This window comes from Wasmannia auropunctata, unplaced genomic scaffold (assembly GCF_000956235.1).
Source record: "Wasmannia auropunctata unplaced genomic scaffold, wasmannia.A_1.0 LD335980.1, whole genome shotgun sequence".
Taxonomy (NCBI): domain Eukaryota; kingdom Metazoa; phylum Arthropoda; class Insecta; order Hymenoptera; family Formicidae; genus Wasmannia; species Wasmannia auropunctata.
The window spans coordinates 300,888-313,978 of NW_012026910.1; the positions used below are offsets into that span (position 1 = coordinate 300,888).

At 33.1% G+C, this 13,091-nt stretch overlaps 2 protein-coding genes across 5 annotated transcripts; one reads left to right on the forward strand and one right to left on the reverse strand.

Moving 5' to 3' along the window:
- The first annotated feature begins 6 nt into the window (after positions 1-6).
- LOC105454632 (mitochondrial inner membrane protease ATP23 homolog) lies at positions 7-1,751 on the forward strand. Its single transcript, XM_011697389.1, has 5 exons — positions 7-402; positions 595-640; positions 745-826; positions 1,015-1,239; positions 1,364-1,751. Exons 1-5 carry the CDS (start codon positions 183-185, stop codon positions 1,559-1,561), a joined length of 771 nt encoding a protein of 256 aa, XP_011695691.1. The 5' UTR covers positions 7-182; the 3' UTR covers positions 1,562-1,751.
- Positions 1,752-2,664: 913 nt separating this feature from the next.
- LOC105454633 (leucine-rich repeat extensin-like protein 5) lies at positions 2,665-12,119 on the reverse strand. Of its 4 annotated transcripts, none has more exons than XM_011697394.1 (4): positions 12,044-12,119; positions 10,926-11,001; positions 4,079-4,528; positions 2,665-3,493 (listed from the first exon to the last, which is right to left on the reverse strand). In XM_011697394.1, the coding sequence occupies exons 2-4, from the start codon at positions 10,938-10,940 to the stop codon at positions 3,227-3,229; spliced, it is 732 nt and encodes a 243-aa protein (XP_011695696.1). In that variant the 5' UTR covers positions 10,941-11,001; positions 12,044-12,119; the 3' UTR covers positions 2,665-3,226. The 4 variants fall into 4 exon arrangements, with proteins under 4 accessions (XP_011695696.1, XP_011695694.1, XP_011695693.1 ...); XM_011697392.1 differs by having other exon boundaries at positions 10,926-11,048; XM_011697391.1 differs by having other exon boundaries at positions 10,926-11,048; positions 12,034-12,119.
- Positions 12,120-13,091: the final 972 nt, after the last annotated feature.

Consider the following 13,091-nt stretch of genomic DNA (forward strand, 5'->3'; position numbering starts at 1 on the left):
GGGGGGAGTTCGTGGACCATGTGAGATGATGTAATCCATCATAACCTCAAACTGTCCTCGCAAATGTACTCACGCGATTAAATGCGAGAGTATTTTACTGACATTACAATAAGTTCCGGTGTGATTGATATTTATTTATATACATTGGTTTCTATCGTATCGATTCTTCTATTCGCGCGATCATGACAGTCAAGAGTGAGAACGAAGGGGAAAATGTTAAAGACGGTGTTAGCGAAGGAGCGACCGTGAATAATGACGATTTATGGGGATCTGATATGTATCCTGAGAGGAGAGGAGGAAAATTTAAGCAAAGCTGGTTCAAACTGCTTATTGGCGCTCAAGGACGAGAATCAATAGACAAGAATAGATGCGAGGATAATGTTTATAGATGTATAAAAGATAGTAAGACATCTCTTATTTATTTAAAAAAAAAAGTAGAGAGCGAAAGCGAACTTTCAATGCTTCATAAATGCGATCTATTGTATTATTTTAGCTTATTTTTCGTTCTATATAAATTACCAATCATATAATTTTATTTTTGATTTTATCTAATCAAATCTAATTTTCATCACTTCTATTATACATTGTTTCAAGGTCCTATAATAAAACTCATGATGGGAGCACTAAAGAGTTCTGGATGGTTTGTAACTTCTTTGATATAATGATTGCATATATATTACGTCCATAAATCTATAATTTTATTTCGTTATTGTTTACTAGACTAGATCATTATTGATGTTCCAGTGAAATAGATATCCGGCGACATATTTCTTGCGAGGTGTGCAACCCGATTGTAACTGGTGGATACGATTCAGAATTTAATCAGGTAAATATTTATCTGAATCGCTCAATTAAAATTTATTTAGGTTGCCAAATGTTTGGTTAATATTTCGTGTTATATTTCTGTCAGTAAAACATCATCTGTCAGAAAGTAGTTTCTCTGAATCTATTTATTATATATGTTATCTGTCGTTATGAACGCTATAAACAATACAATTTATTTTTCTTTTACAGATAGTTATCTGTCAGAATTCGGCGTATAATGAAAATATGGTTCGGGGAGTTCTTCTACACGAAATGGTTCACATGTTCGATTTTTGCCGAAACAAATTAGATGTGAAAAATATTGATCATTTAGCCTGTACAGAAATTAGAGCAGCAAATCTAGGGCATTGTAGTTTTATGAGTTCACTCCTACAAGGCGATTCGTCGTTTTTTAACATAAAAGCAACACATCAAGTAAATTATTATGCTAATAAATTGATTTCTCAAGAGTAAATATATCCGCGATATATTCACTCTTGTGTATGAGCGCTATTTCTAATTTATTGCAGTGTGTATTAATATAATGTTATTTACGCAGAATTGTGTAAAAAACAAAGCTAAGCTGTCAGTAATGGGTGTGCACAAGGTGTCGGCAGAAGTCGCGGAAGCAGCTATAGAAAGAGTATTCACAAAGTGTTATAATGATTTAGAACCAATTGGCAGAAGAATACGTAGAAATTCACTTGACATGCCAAGGGCGTATGCAGAGGGACATTTATACGGGTATGATACGTAAATAATAAAAAAATTGTATGAGAAAATTAAATAATAGTATAAATACATATACATTTTGTTTGATTATCTTTACTAGTATTTATTGAAATTAACATCATATGAATTCAATTTTTTATTCATATTTAGCCAGTATTTAGTTTTTCATAGCAAAAGTTTGTTTTAATAGTATAGAAATAAAAAATTAAAAATTAGTATATATTCTCATATAATAATCTCTAAAAATAGTTTTATTAGTAGTCAAGTAAAAGATAATCGAATTAAAATTTAGTATGTTATACAGACTTTATTAGATTGATCATTTCAGTAATTAAGTATTTTTTATTAAAAGTTTCTTTAAGAAATTAGTAACAAAATTGAAATTTTTATTTATATTACATACACATATCAGTTGAAATTAGGGTTGACTACAGAAATATCTCTATTTATATAAATCTGACAATGTTTCAGAAAAAGAGGGTATTAATAGTGTTTTTAAATTTTATTGTAAGCGAAGTTTTTTTTTCAATTATATATGTTTGTAGTCATCTCATTACATAATTCGATTTCAAATTAATTTAATATTGGTCAACGGTAATTATCTATACACTAATATTGTTTAGAGTCTTAGAGTCTTATTTGATAACTTCAAATACTGAAGATAAAACAAGAGATTTTAGTGCGCAAAGCAGGACAGAATAGCATAAATGTAAAGTATTATATGTCTATTCTATGTCTATTGTCTATCATTTTGTGTAATTTTTATCACAAAGCAGTGCTAAACAATATAATTTTATTGCACAATAAAATATATAGGAGATTTATAATATAGACCAATGTGATCTAATCTTTTTTACACGATTGCAGCAATTACACGATTTGTGCTGTTGGAATTGATCTGTGATCTAATCAAAGCAAAAATGTAATAATAATGTAATGATTATATATTACAGATAACACATTTAGAAATAACACATTTATATTTATTTATTTATTATTTTTATATTATATATAATTATTTAATTACTTTTTTAAATCTGTAAAGAAAAGGAAGAGAATTAGATCACATCGATATATAGTTTGTCTCAAAATTGGTTGAATAGATACATAGCACTATTTCTTATGAAATTTTGTGTTAAAAAAATATTTTTATTTATTTATTGAAAACATATATAAGCAATAAATTCTATTAGTAATTTTTCTCAACTATGAGCTATGAAAAAAGCTTCTCGATTAAACATTGCAAATGAACATTACAATTATTATTTATATTCTTTGAATAGATGTAGAATTTAATATACATAGTTCTGATTTGTGGATGAAGTTTAAATATCGAATGACATTGAAATCGATATCAAAATATCGAAATTAAAAAAAAATGTTACAAGAATCTTCTGTTCGCTTTTATCGCTGAGGAGAAATTTCAAGTTTCGCGAGGAACATCGTTATGTATCAATTTTTCGTCAATTTCAAAAAATGCTGAATACGTTTATCGGTTGGTATCGTAATTTAGAAATATATAGTGAACATTTGTCCTCTGCGCAAGCTGTCATATTTTTCACGATACATCCTTGCTAATCTCCAATATCTTTAAAAATATTGTTACATGCGGTATATGCGACGATTCGTTGTGCTCTGTAGTCTTTGCGATTTAACAGAAGTTGAACAACCCTAGAACCCGACGCTAAAGCTAGTAGCCTCGATTGAAACCTCCTCCCGGTCTTCCGTCGAAGCGAGGATTCCCGTCATAAGAGACCTGTGCGCTGAAACCGTGTTGCCAATCCGCGGTGTATCGCACAACTTGCGTTCTACCGTCCGGTAGTTGTACCTTATATTCGCCGCGAACGATTTCGCCGTCGCTAATAGCATTGTGGGAATAATCGTTGCCGAAAGCGTCCTCCTTTACGGCGTAGTTGAAGTCGAAGGGCATACCAGGTTCGTGATGATGATGATCATGCTGCAACGCATCATCAATTAAAAAGTTGAATACACGTGCAATATTGATATATACAGGGTGGATATTAAATAACGTAAAAAATTTTAAGGGGTGTCAGGGGTGATTCAATGGTTGAGAAAAAAATTTGTTTTTTTTTTCCATAAAATTCGAAAACCAGTCGAATTATTTTGATGAAATTTGAAACATGCACAAAGCTTCAAAATAATCAGTGGTTTTTGAAATTTTTGGAAAAAAAGCGAAATTTTTCCTTCAATCTTTGACCCGTATCTTTGAAACTAAACCGGACATGTGGTTAAACGAAGTTTTTTCATCTTGAATTTTTGTGAAAAATCACCCCTTAAGATTTTTTATATTACTTAGTATCTATATAATTCTATAATCCATACAAACCTCAGTTATATCATTCAGATAAGAATGAAAAATATGAAATGGTTATTAATTTGAATAAGAAATCAATGAAATCATACTTCTTACTATAATAAACAAAGCAAATTATATCCACTGCATCCCATTAGGTATCCCAAATCATTTAAATATATTAGATGCATTTTTTTTCATTTAATACGATATATAGCATATACTTACACCAGGGCCGATAAGGCTTCCATCACCGCCGCTTCCTTGGCCATTATAATCCGGGAAAGAAGGTGTGGGTCTCGGTCTAGGGTATCCTGTTCCCGGTGACGGCGTCGGGAAGGTTCCCGGGGTAGGTCTGGTAGGTCCCGTCGGGTAAGTGGGCGTCGGTCTGGGGAAGGTCGGTGTCGGCCTGGTTCCGGGGAAGGAAGGTGTCGGCCTGGTTCCGGGGAAGGACGGTGTCGGCCTGGTTCCGGGGAAGGACGGTGTCGGTCTAGATACGGGGAAGCTCGGGGTCGGTCGCGTAGGATACGTTGGCGTGGGTTTCGGAAACGGCACCGTCGGCTTGTTGTAAGTGTAACCGCCGCCTTTCGTTGGCTCTGGCGGTAGGTAAGTGTTGCGCCGTGTGCCCGGTGGCAGATCACCAATAACGCTGGCTACCGTCACGCAGAGCACGACCAGCTGCGCAAGAGAAATCAGGTTGTTGAGATACACTCTCCTAGAATATTTATGAAGGAAATCTTCATTTATTTAGTTTCATTCAGAGTTCCAACAGAATGGAACTAAAATAAAGAAGATTGATCTCTCTTTAGAGGGGAATCTGGTTTAGGACGCTGAAAAAGATAGGTAATTTCCGCGAATTTTTTTAACAAAGAAAAATAAAGTCGATCTTTCCAAAATTGTGAGGATACTTTACTGGATACTTATAGTACACAAAAAAATTTTTTAATTAAAAATATTCAAGATAATAACGTCAAGATAAATAAGTGATTAAAACTCCTCGCTACTGGAGTTACAAATTGGCATGCAAAATAGAAAAGAAATTATTCGATTTTATTCAAAGTTCTTTATTTAAATTATTATCAACCATCTTAAATGAACTAAAAACATATTTAAAAAAAGTTAATTTAAACAATTTTTACTGCATAAAGAAAGTGAAACTTTTTTTCAAAATTGTCATTTTTTCTTTAAAGTCCTAAAAGTTTTACAATTTTTAAACATGTTTTTACTTTATTTAAGATGGTTGATAATAATTTAAATAAAGAATTTTGAATGAAGTCGATACGTCAAATAGTTTCTTTTCTATTTTGCACGCCAATTTGTAACTCCAGTAGCGAGGCGTTTTAATCACTTATTTATCGTGACGTTATTATCTTGAATATTTTTAATTAAAAAATTTTTTTGTATACTCCAGTGAAGTATCCTTACAGTTTTGGAAAGATCGATTTTACTAATTCACGAAAATCACCTATTTTTCAGCGTCCTAAACCAGGGTCCCCTCTTTAGAAAATCAAATTGAAAATTATATCTTATAATAGGATAGCTAAATCGAGAACAAATTTTGAAAAAATCCGCTACAAATTTTATCGATAAAATACTAGCAGAAATATAACAAAATCTGCAGAATATAATGGCAGATTGATTGCAGAAACTAAGTAGAATCTGCCGTTTCATAATCATTTAAATAATATGACCGATTTTGTCCGGTTTTTGTCGACAATCTGTTGTTACGATTATATTAGGCAGGTTCTACTGACAAAATACGAATTTAATGTGGACACAGATGATACCGGATGTATCTGTGTTGCAATATCTGAACGAATTTGCCGCTAATCTGTTGTGATACACGCAATTTGCTTACTAGGATACGCAGACCAACATTTGGTTGAAGAGGCTTTAAGTAGAGATCGAAATTAATACCGCTATTTACTTCGAGTGTCGTTAATATCATTTGAATGTGCGGGAGACATTTGCGTTTACCAGCTCGTATTGACCTACATAGATCTCGTTTGAGTTATAAAATACTGCAAAGACTTATGTGATTAAAAAGTAAATTCCGTTTGATTCCAAATCAAAATGTGTGGATGTTAGTAGCAGATAAATCAGATATCGTTAGAGCAAAACGTACGGTTAAGAGAAAAAGTTGCGCCTCGCAAAGTTCCTATAATATGCATATTGCTACATCGAGAAATTCTTCGTAATGACAGATAAACGTTGGCGGTTGTTTTAATGGAATATTATTGCATCACATTCTTAGTGTGAGATCTTAGATCTTAAATACCTAAATGGATAATATATTCTTCGTTATGACCGTTGAAGCGCCAGAGATAGAAACCTCTCTTACGCCGCTGACCGCTGATATGTAATTTTCATTAGAGGCCTTTGGGATAACTTATCCCGTAGGTGAGAGAAAGTTGTATGAAGTTTTTGCATTGTACATAAGCATTTCATGAAAATAAAACTAACAAAAACCGATCGGAATTATGAGATTAAATTTTTATATTAATAAAAAAAAAAAATATTTTTGCTGGCATAGTTTGACATACAAAATTTTTAATTTTGACGGAAATTAAAATACATTAAAAAGTAAATCTGTTTTTCACAAATGATTAATAATTATTTAATTCCTAAATGATAATAATTATTTAATTTGTTCTAATTTTGTTTTACAATTTAATTGAGAATTATTATATATTTCTAAATTATTACTATTACATAAAAAATTCCGGAAACGTCTCTTTTTTTCTCTATCTTTAAAAAATTTATTACCATGTCATTATACGTGTTACATTACTACATTGATGGAAAATGTTACCAAACTTAAATAAAAAAGTAACACTCATTTATCTTTAAATAATAGATGTTTTTCAGGAAATAAATGTAATATTATGCTTTGATGCGTAATAAAGCGTTACAAACTTGACTATTAGTTATCTTACGACGTTGAAGACGTTGCAGGTTTATCATGGCAATGCATCATTTCGCATTTGTGCATATGAATGCACAACGAAGACGTGTTTTTATACCGGAACATATGTCAGCAGTCGACATTTCGAGAAATCGTTCAAGTCTATATAATGAGAACATAATAAGTTGTCAGGATGTCGTAAACTGATGCAGACAAGCTTGTAGTGCTACACGCATAGATGCGCATTGGCATTCTATGTACAGGCTTCATATTTACTTTCGTAATTCTAATTATCATATATGTATATTATTCTAGAGTTTTGGCCATCTTTTTTCCAATTTTATCCCGATATGTATTTCTTTAAACGAAAAAAAAAACAATAATAAAGATACGAGAAAGAAACTCGTAGGAATAAGTAACACACTTTACTTAATATAATAAAAAAGTAAACTTAGATATTTTTTCCATATATATGTACATAATATATACTTTGTCTATATCTAATACTTTATTTTAAAAGAAAAAAAAATGTTTTGCCTATACATGATAAAAACTTATCTTGATGAATACAACGTAAAACGTTTTCATATTTCATGTAGGCGAAAAATTTCTTTCCTTTTTTACGGGGTGAGCCAGTAAAAATATTTTTTTTAAATAAAAGTATTAAATATAGACAAAGTATTACATACATGTATGTAAAAGAATATCTATAAGCTTTTTTTTTTTAATGTAAATATTACCGAAATAAATTGAAATGATTAAATTTATACGACGGGTTAATGTGGCTGGATATACGAGTTTCCGTCAAGCCTTAATTCCACCGTATCTAATAGTAGGGTCTTTTGTTCGAAATTGTACCGGCATCCACACGCGCAATAGACGCTCTTCGACTTTCAGATCCGGTGTTGAATATCGCCACAATCGTTCTCGTGTGTAAACTGACATTTGTCGCGTATAGCTTATCAGTTACAAATGCGAGCCGCACCGCGCGTCGTGTTATGAGGTGTGTAATTTTAATAAATCAAGCGTCTCTTCTCCTGTTAGTGTGCTGAGCTTGATATTTAGTACATCAAGATGCCAGGGGGATATTTTTTCCGTGGTACAACATATCCCGCGAGTTGTGACTTATGATGAGATTGATGGAAATAATTATAGTCTGTGTATGCGTGACGAAACATATGGGTTGAATAAAATAATTCCAATCTATCGTACATTTATCGTCTCCAATGTCCGTTATCATTAATGTTATTACATTATTTGTTACGACAAATCAAACAAGTTGGGATATAAACAATTTTTTACGATGATTATATATATACATATATATGTCTTAAAACTAATAGCTATTATTAATGTAAAGATCATAAATAATATTTGATAATTTTCTCATTTTTAGATATTTCGATGTTGCATATGTATTTAATATTTATATTACACTAATTGACATATTTTGTGATTTATCTTCGAAAAAAATTACAAGAAATGTTTTATTAATTTGAAATAAATTATATTGAAATTCAGAGGCTTGACGTCAAATATGATTAGGATTATTATTTTATGTTATTTTAATGTGTTTGAATTTTACATTAAGCACTTAATCACATACAAAAGATGAAACAGCAATAAAGATTCGAAAGGTTTATTATAAGAGAATTGTTGATGGTTAATTATATAATGATTATATCTATATACAATTTTAGCTACGTGAATCAAGAAATGAATTATTAAGTATAAGCAACGAAAATAATAAATAACTATGAAAATAGCTAGGAAAATTAATAATAAATTTGAAGAAATTATAAAGATTAATCAATTTAAATTCATTGCAATTGGTTAACAATTGTTTAATTATTTTTATTTTGACATATAAATTACATTTTATTACAAATTGCAATATATCTATTTCTTTAAAAGAAATGCGTGATAAGTTGCAAAATAACAATAAAAAAGTAAACTTAGATAACTAACAATAAGTTTAAATTTTATTAATTTTATAGTAATTGTTATTTCTCATGCAATACGTGTGTATAAGTATATATGTGTTAGTTCTTTACATATATTTGCAATTCAACATTGCAATTTTTAATAAAACACGATTTTTTGATTGAAAATGCCAGATGTATGAAAAACCGCAGGAATGCGCTCGCGTGAAGGATCGTTCACCCGCGCGCACCGTTAAGAATTAATATGAGAGAGCTAAAGGACGGTTAGCAAACGTTGTTCGTGCGCAACGACGAGACCGCGATTTCGCATATGATAAGCACCGCGGGACTTCTATCGCGAATCTTTTTTTCCGGCGCGTAATAACAGACCGCGCGACGATACGCGCGATTCGTCGCCATGCGAATTAGCTTCGGCCGCGGCGACGCGAAAGAAAATCTACGTGAAAAAGGAGCAGACCGAATCAATAATGCCGGCGGTGTTACGTCAACGTTGTTCGGAGATGCGGCCGGTGATCTGTGCTCTATTGCGACAGTAGAGACCTTTGTATTATGCTCTTAACCCTGTACTTCGATTGCAATGCGCCGCCAGAGAAGAGGTGTGCATTAAATATATAAAATATAAACACACACGAGAGAGAAAGATAGAGCGAGAGAGAGAGAGAGAGAAGGGGGGGAGAGGAGAATGGGGTAGGGAAGGAGAAAGGAAGAGAAAGAGAGAGATAGAGAGAGAGAGAGAGAGAGAGAAAGTGAGAGCATCTAAAGACCTGTCCCGCGGCAGTGCAAGTCGCTTCGCGAGGTGTCGCAACTTCGTTCCAGTAGTCAATCGAAATGTGGAGAAGCGTGAGAAGCTACTCCGGCGGTGTAGCTGACAAATGCGATTGCATGCGCCCGTTAGTTCATTAATATCTCATTATAATGTCGATGCGTACGTCGCGTGGGCGCGCGTCTGACGTTTATATTATGCTCGGCGATGATATCACCGCGACTATTGTTGTAATCGCTTTTCTTCATATATTTTAATAAGAAGAAATAATGAGACACGCTAATGACAATGGCAGCCGAGGATTGAACTCGCGGATAACTTTAATCCCCTCGAAACTGAATTTATCGAAAGGAAAATCTAAATTTTTCACGAGTTGTTTTTACATGCAGGCAATAGATAACGTATTGTTAGATATTTACTTAATGGAAGTTAAAATCAACATTCTTCCTTATTTACATGGAATTTGTCCGTCAAATGAGATAATTTTGTATCCTGCGACCGTGACTCCTTGTAAGATGATCGACAGCCAGTCAGATCTATCTGCATTACAAACGGCGTGCGTTTAACGGTAGATACGGCGATCATCGATTTGCCGCGGATAAGAGATCGTTCGATTAATCAAGCGAGATGTGAATTAACAGTAGTAAGTGATTTATAACAAAATCGTTCTATCAACACACTGACTCTTTGAGTGCCAGAGGGGAAGGATTGAGTCGTATAGTGAAGTTTTACTTAAACGACGTAAAGGTCGCGCGGCGTAAAGAGGCAGAGTAATAATCTTGGTTAATCAACGCACGTATTACAAGACAAGTTTTACGCACCTTCCTTTCGAATGTCTAAGCTAGTGTTTATACTTTTTCATCGGGCGACCCAAGTTCAATCAGTAACGGTAATCGATAATCATAATTGACAATTGAAGATCTGAATATTTTATGCGTAAAACATGCGAGAAACTCGTACTATCACTCGATTCTCGAGTATAAGATCACTTGTCTTTTCTTTGGACAGGCAAGAAATATACCGTCACATTTTTACGACAATAAATTACTATTGACTTTTATCGCTGCAAATTACCATAAATTATTTATAATTATAATGAATTACAATGAACGAGGCTTATGACGGCTAATGAACAATAAAGTGAGGATAATTATGCAAAAGATTTTCTAATAATTCGTCTTTTGATTTGATAATCAATTTCACGATTCTTTTCACGTGATTGTTAAACTCTGACTATGCTGTTTTTAAATTTAATGATGCCTCTAGCGTTTAATTATGTGAATACACTGATGGACCATGTAGGCGGTAACGCGCGTCTTGCTGCAACACTTGTGATTGCAATTACACCTACTAAATAATACACGCGATCCGTGGTAACAAAAAGATTCATTTCTAATTTTTATATATCTGCGATTTATCAGGCGATTTAATTAATTAGACAAACTGAATTGATCTCGCACGTACCTGCAGATAATACATCTTTGGGCCGCACTTAGGTGATACAAATCGACGTGCTGGAATCCGCTAACTCACGTACTCGCTAGCGGAAATAACAACGAGACAACCCTTTAGAGGAATCAACGCGCACTGAAAAAGTTTCAAATTAACACTGTATGAGAGCGATACGATGGCAGATGTCGCTATTTAAGCAAAATATATATAATATATGCTCGCGAGAGATGTTTTATGATTGTAAGTGAATGAATGTACGAATCCGGGGAAAAAAGTGGTGTGTCGAATGCGTTAGATGATCATTTTTAAGTACACGACAGTATTCTGTAATAAATTACGACATCTAATTTTTTACAATATTTATTTATTAAACGATTAAGAAAGAAAAAAAATTTTATAAATACTTGCTTCTTGTCTAAAGTAGATTTAATGTAACAAAATTTGAATATATTTAACAGTATATATAAATTTTTTTATTTTCTCAAATTTATATTTATTTAGAAGTGTTTTATTTTGTCTTTTCAGTAATATCTGTTAAAATGTTATTTCTTTTTACAATGGCATGATTTATTATTAATTATATAAATATATTATCTTTTTAAGAAAATTTCGCAGGCTTAAAGAACACTTTAGGAAGATACTACTTTTGAATAATATTCCAATGAGTGAAAGATATTATTCGTATGAACATCCTTTTTAAGAACATCGATTTAACTTTATATTTTGAATTTTTTACGATAATAATATCGTAATATCATCACACATAGAAATCATCCAACGAACTTTTATATATAGATACGAATAGAATCATATTTCTATAAAAACACCAAATAATTTAACTATCCAATCAAAAGAACTACATCGTGCGTAACTTCTCCGGTTGATTGTGCACTGCTTCGGAAAAAAAACGGTCCTCGATAAATCGATGATGTCGATTTCAATGATCGATGACGATACATCACTGAAACGCGATAAGATATCACCGGGATCTCGGCCCGGCGTTCGTGTCGATTCGAAGGCTTTGCGCGCGATCGGCAACTTGTCAGGGAAGGGTTTCCACAAAAAACGAGATGATACGATCGGATTATGTGAGCACACGTGCGTATGCGTATATACGAACGGGTATGTACGTAATGCGTGTATGTGTGTTGCGCTGTTATGTCGTCGATGCACTCTCCGGGGCACGACTGTGAATAAAGTCAGTACGTAACTACTCGGCATGCTGGCACGTTGGGTTTATATAGCATGGGTCTCTAATAAGATGATTCTTGAACGCGGCGTGCTGTGATCCAGGTAGGCGGCAAGCAGAGGGGCCCCTCCACACCCGGTCATACGGAGGGGCGGCTTCCTTGCCGTGCCTTACCTTGTCGTGCCTTGCCTTGCCTTGTCTTTTGCCTTGTCTCGCCTTGTCTCACCCTTGCTTCATCACAGCTGTGCCTTTACCTTGCTTTAGAATCTTGCACGGTGATCGGGCAGAGCAAAACGCCGCGCGACGCTCCCTCCGATATACGAGGATCCTGGTTTCTCGTATTATGTCGCGGAGAACGTTAGGAACGAGGGTATAAATGCCTGGGAAAGAGCGTTTCCTCGTACACGAGAAATTCACATCAGCGTGTTATTCAATGATATTAGACTATGAAAGGGAGAGAAGGGAACGCGCATGTATACATATATTTTTGAAAAGTAAAAGTATGTCGCTGTAAAAAGTAACAGTATCTCCTATTAACTATTAAAATTTGGTAGTTATTATATGACGTGATTAAAACAATATAATTGTATTTAAAAATACTTTTTTTAAAAAGCATTAAAATTGATTTCCGTGTATGCTAAATTGGAGAACGCAAAATATCTTCCGTGTGATAAAAATACGATTTAATGTTACATAAGATCTTATATATGTTTAATAATGTAAATAATAATACACTAAAATAATATTACGTACACACATTGTCAAGTAAAAATGATATAAATACCAACAGATAAACAGCACGAAATAATATCTTGACAGATAATTGTATAATAATTGTATATAATTAGATCGCATAAATAAACTAAACAAAAAATAAATATTGATTAAATTAAAAATAAATAGCTTAGAATAAATCGCATACAATAATGTGTGGTACCATTTGCTATATCGACCTATTTATGCAACACGGTGTGAATTATATTACGATA

What these genes read in the sequence shown, in the direction of transcription:
- LOC105454633 (XM_011697394.1), bottom strand. An exon ending in GAAGCCTTATCGGCCCTGGT is followed by an intron (nt 3,494 to 4,078) that starts GTAAGTATATGC and finishes GATGCGTTGCAG; the next exon opens with CATGATCATCATCATCACGA.
- LOC105454632 (XM_011697389.1), top strand. Translation starts at nt 183, where the DNA reads ATGACAGTCAAGAGTGAGAACGAAGGGGAAAATGTTAAAGACGGTGTT. An exon ending in GCACTAAAGAGTTCTGGATG is followed by an intron (nt 641 to 744) that starts GTTTGTAACTTC and finishes TTGATGTTCCAG; the next exon opens with TGAAATAGATATCCGGCGAC. An exon ending in ACGATTCAGAATTTAATCAG is followed by an intron (nt 827 to 1,014) that starts GTAAATATTTAT and finishes TTTCTTTTACAG; the next exon opens with ATAGTTATCTGTCAGAATTC.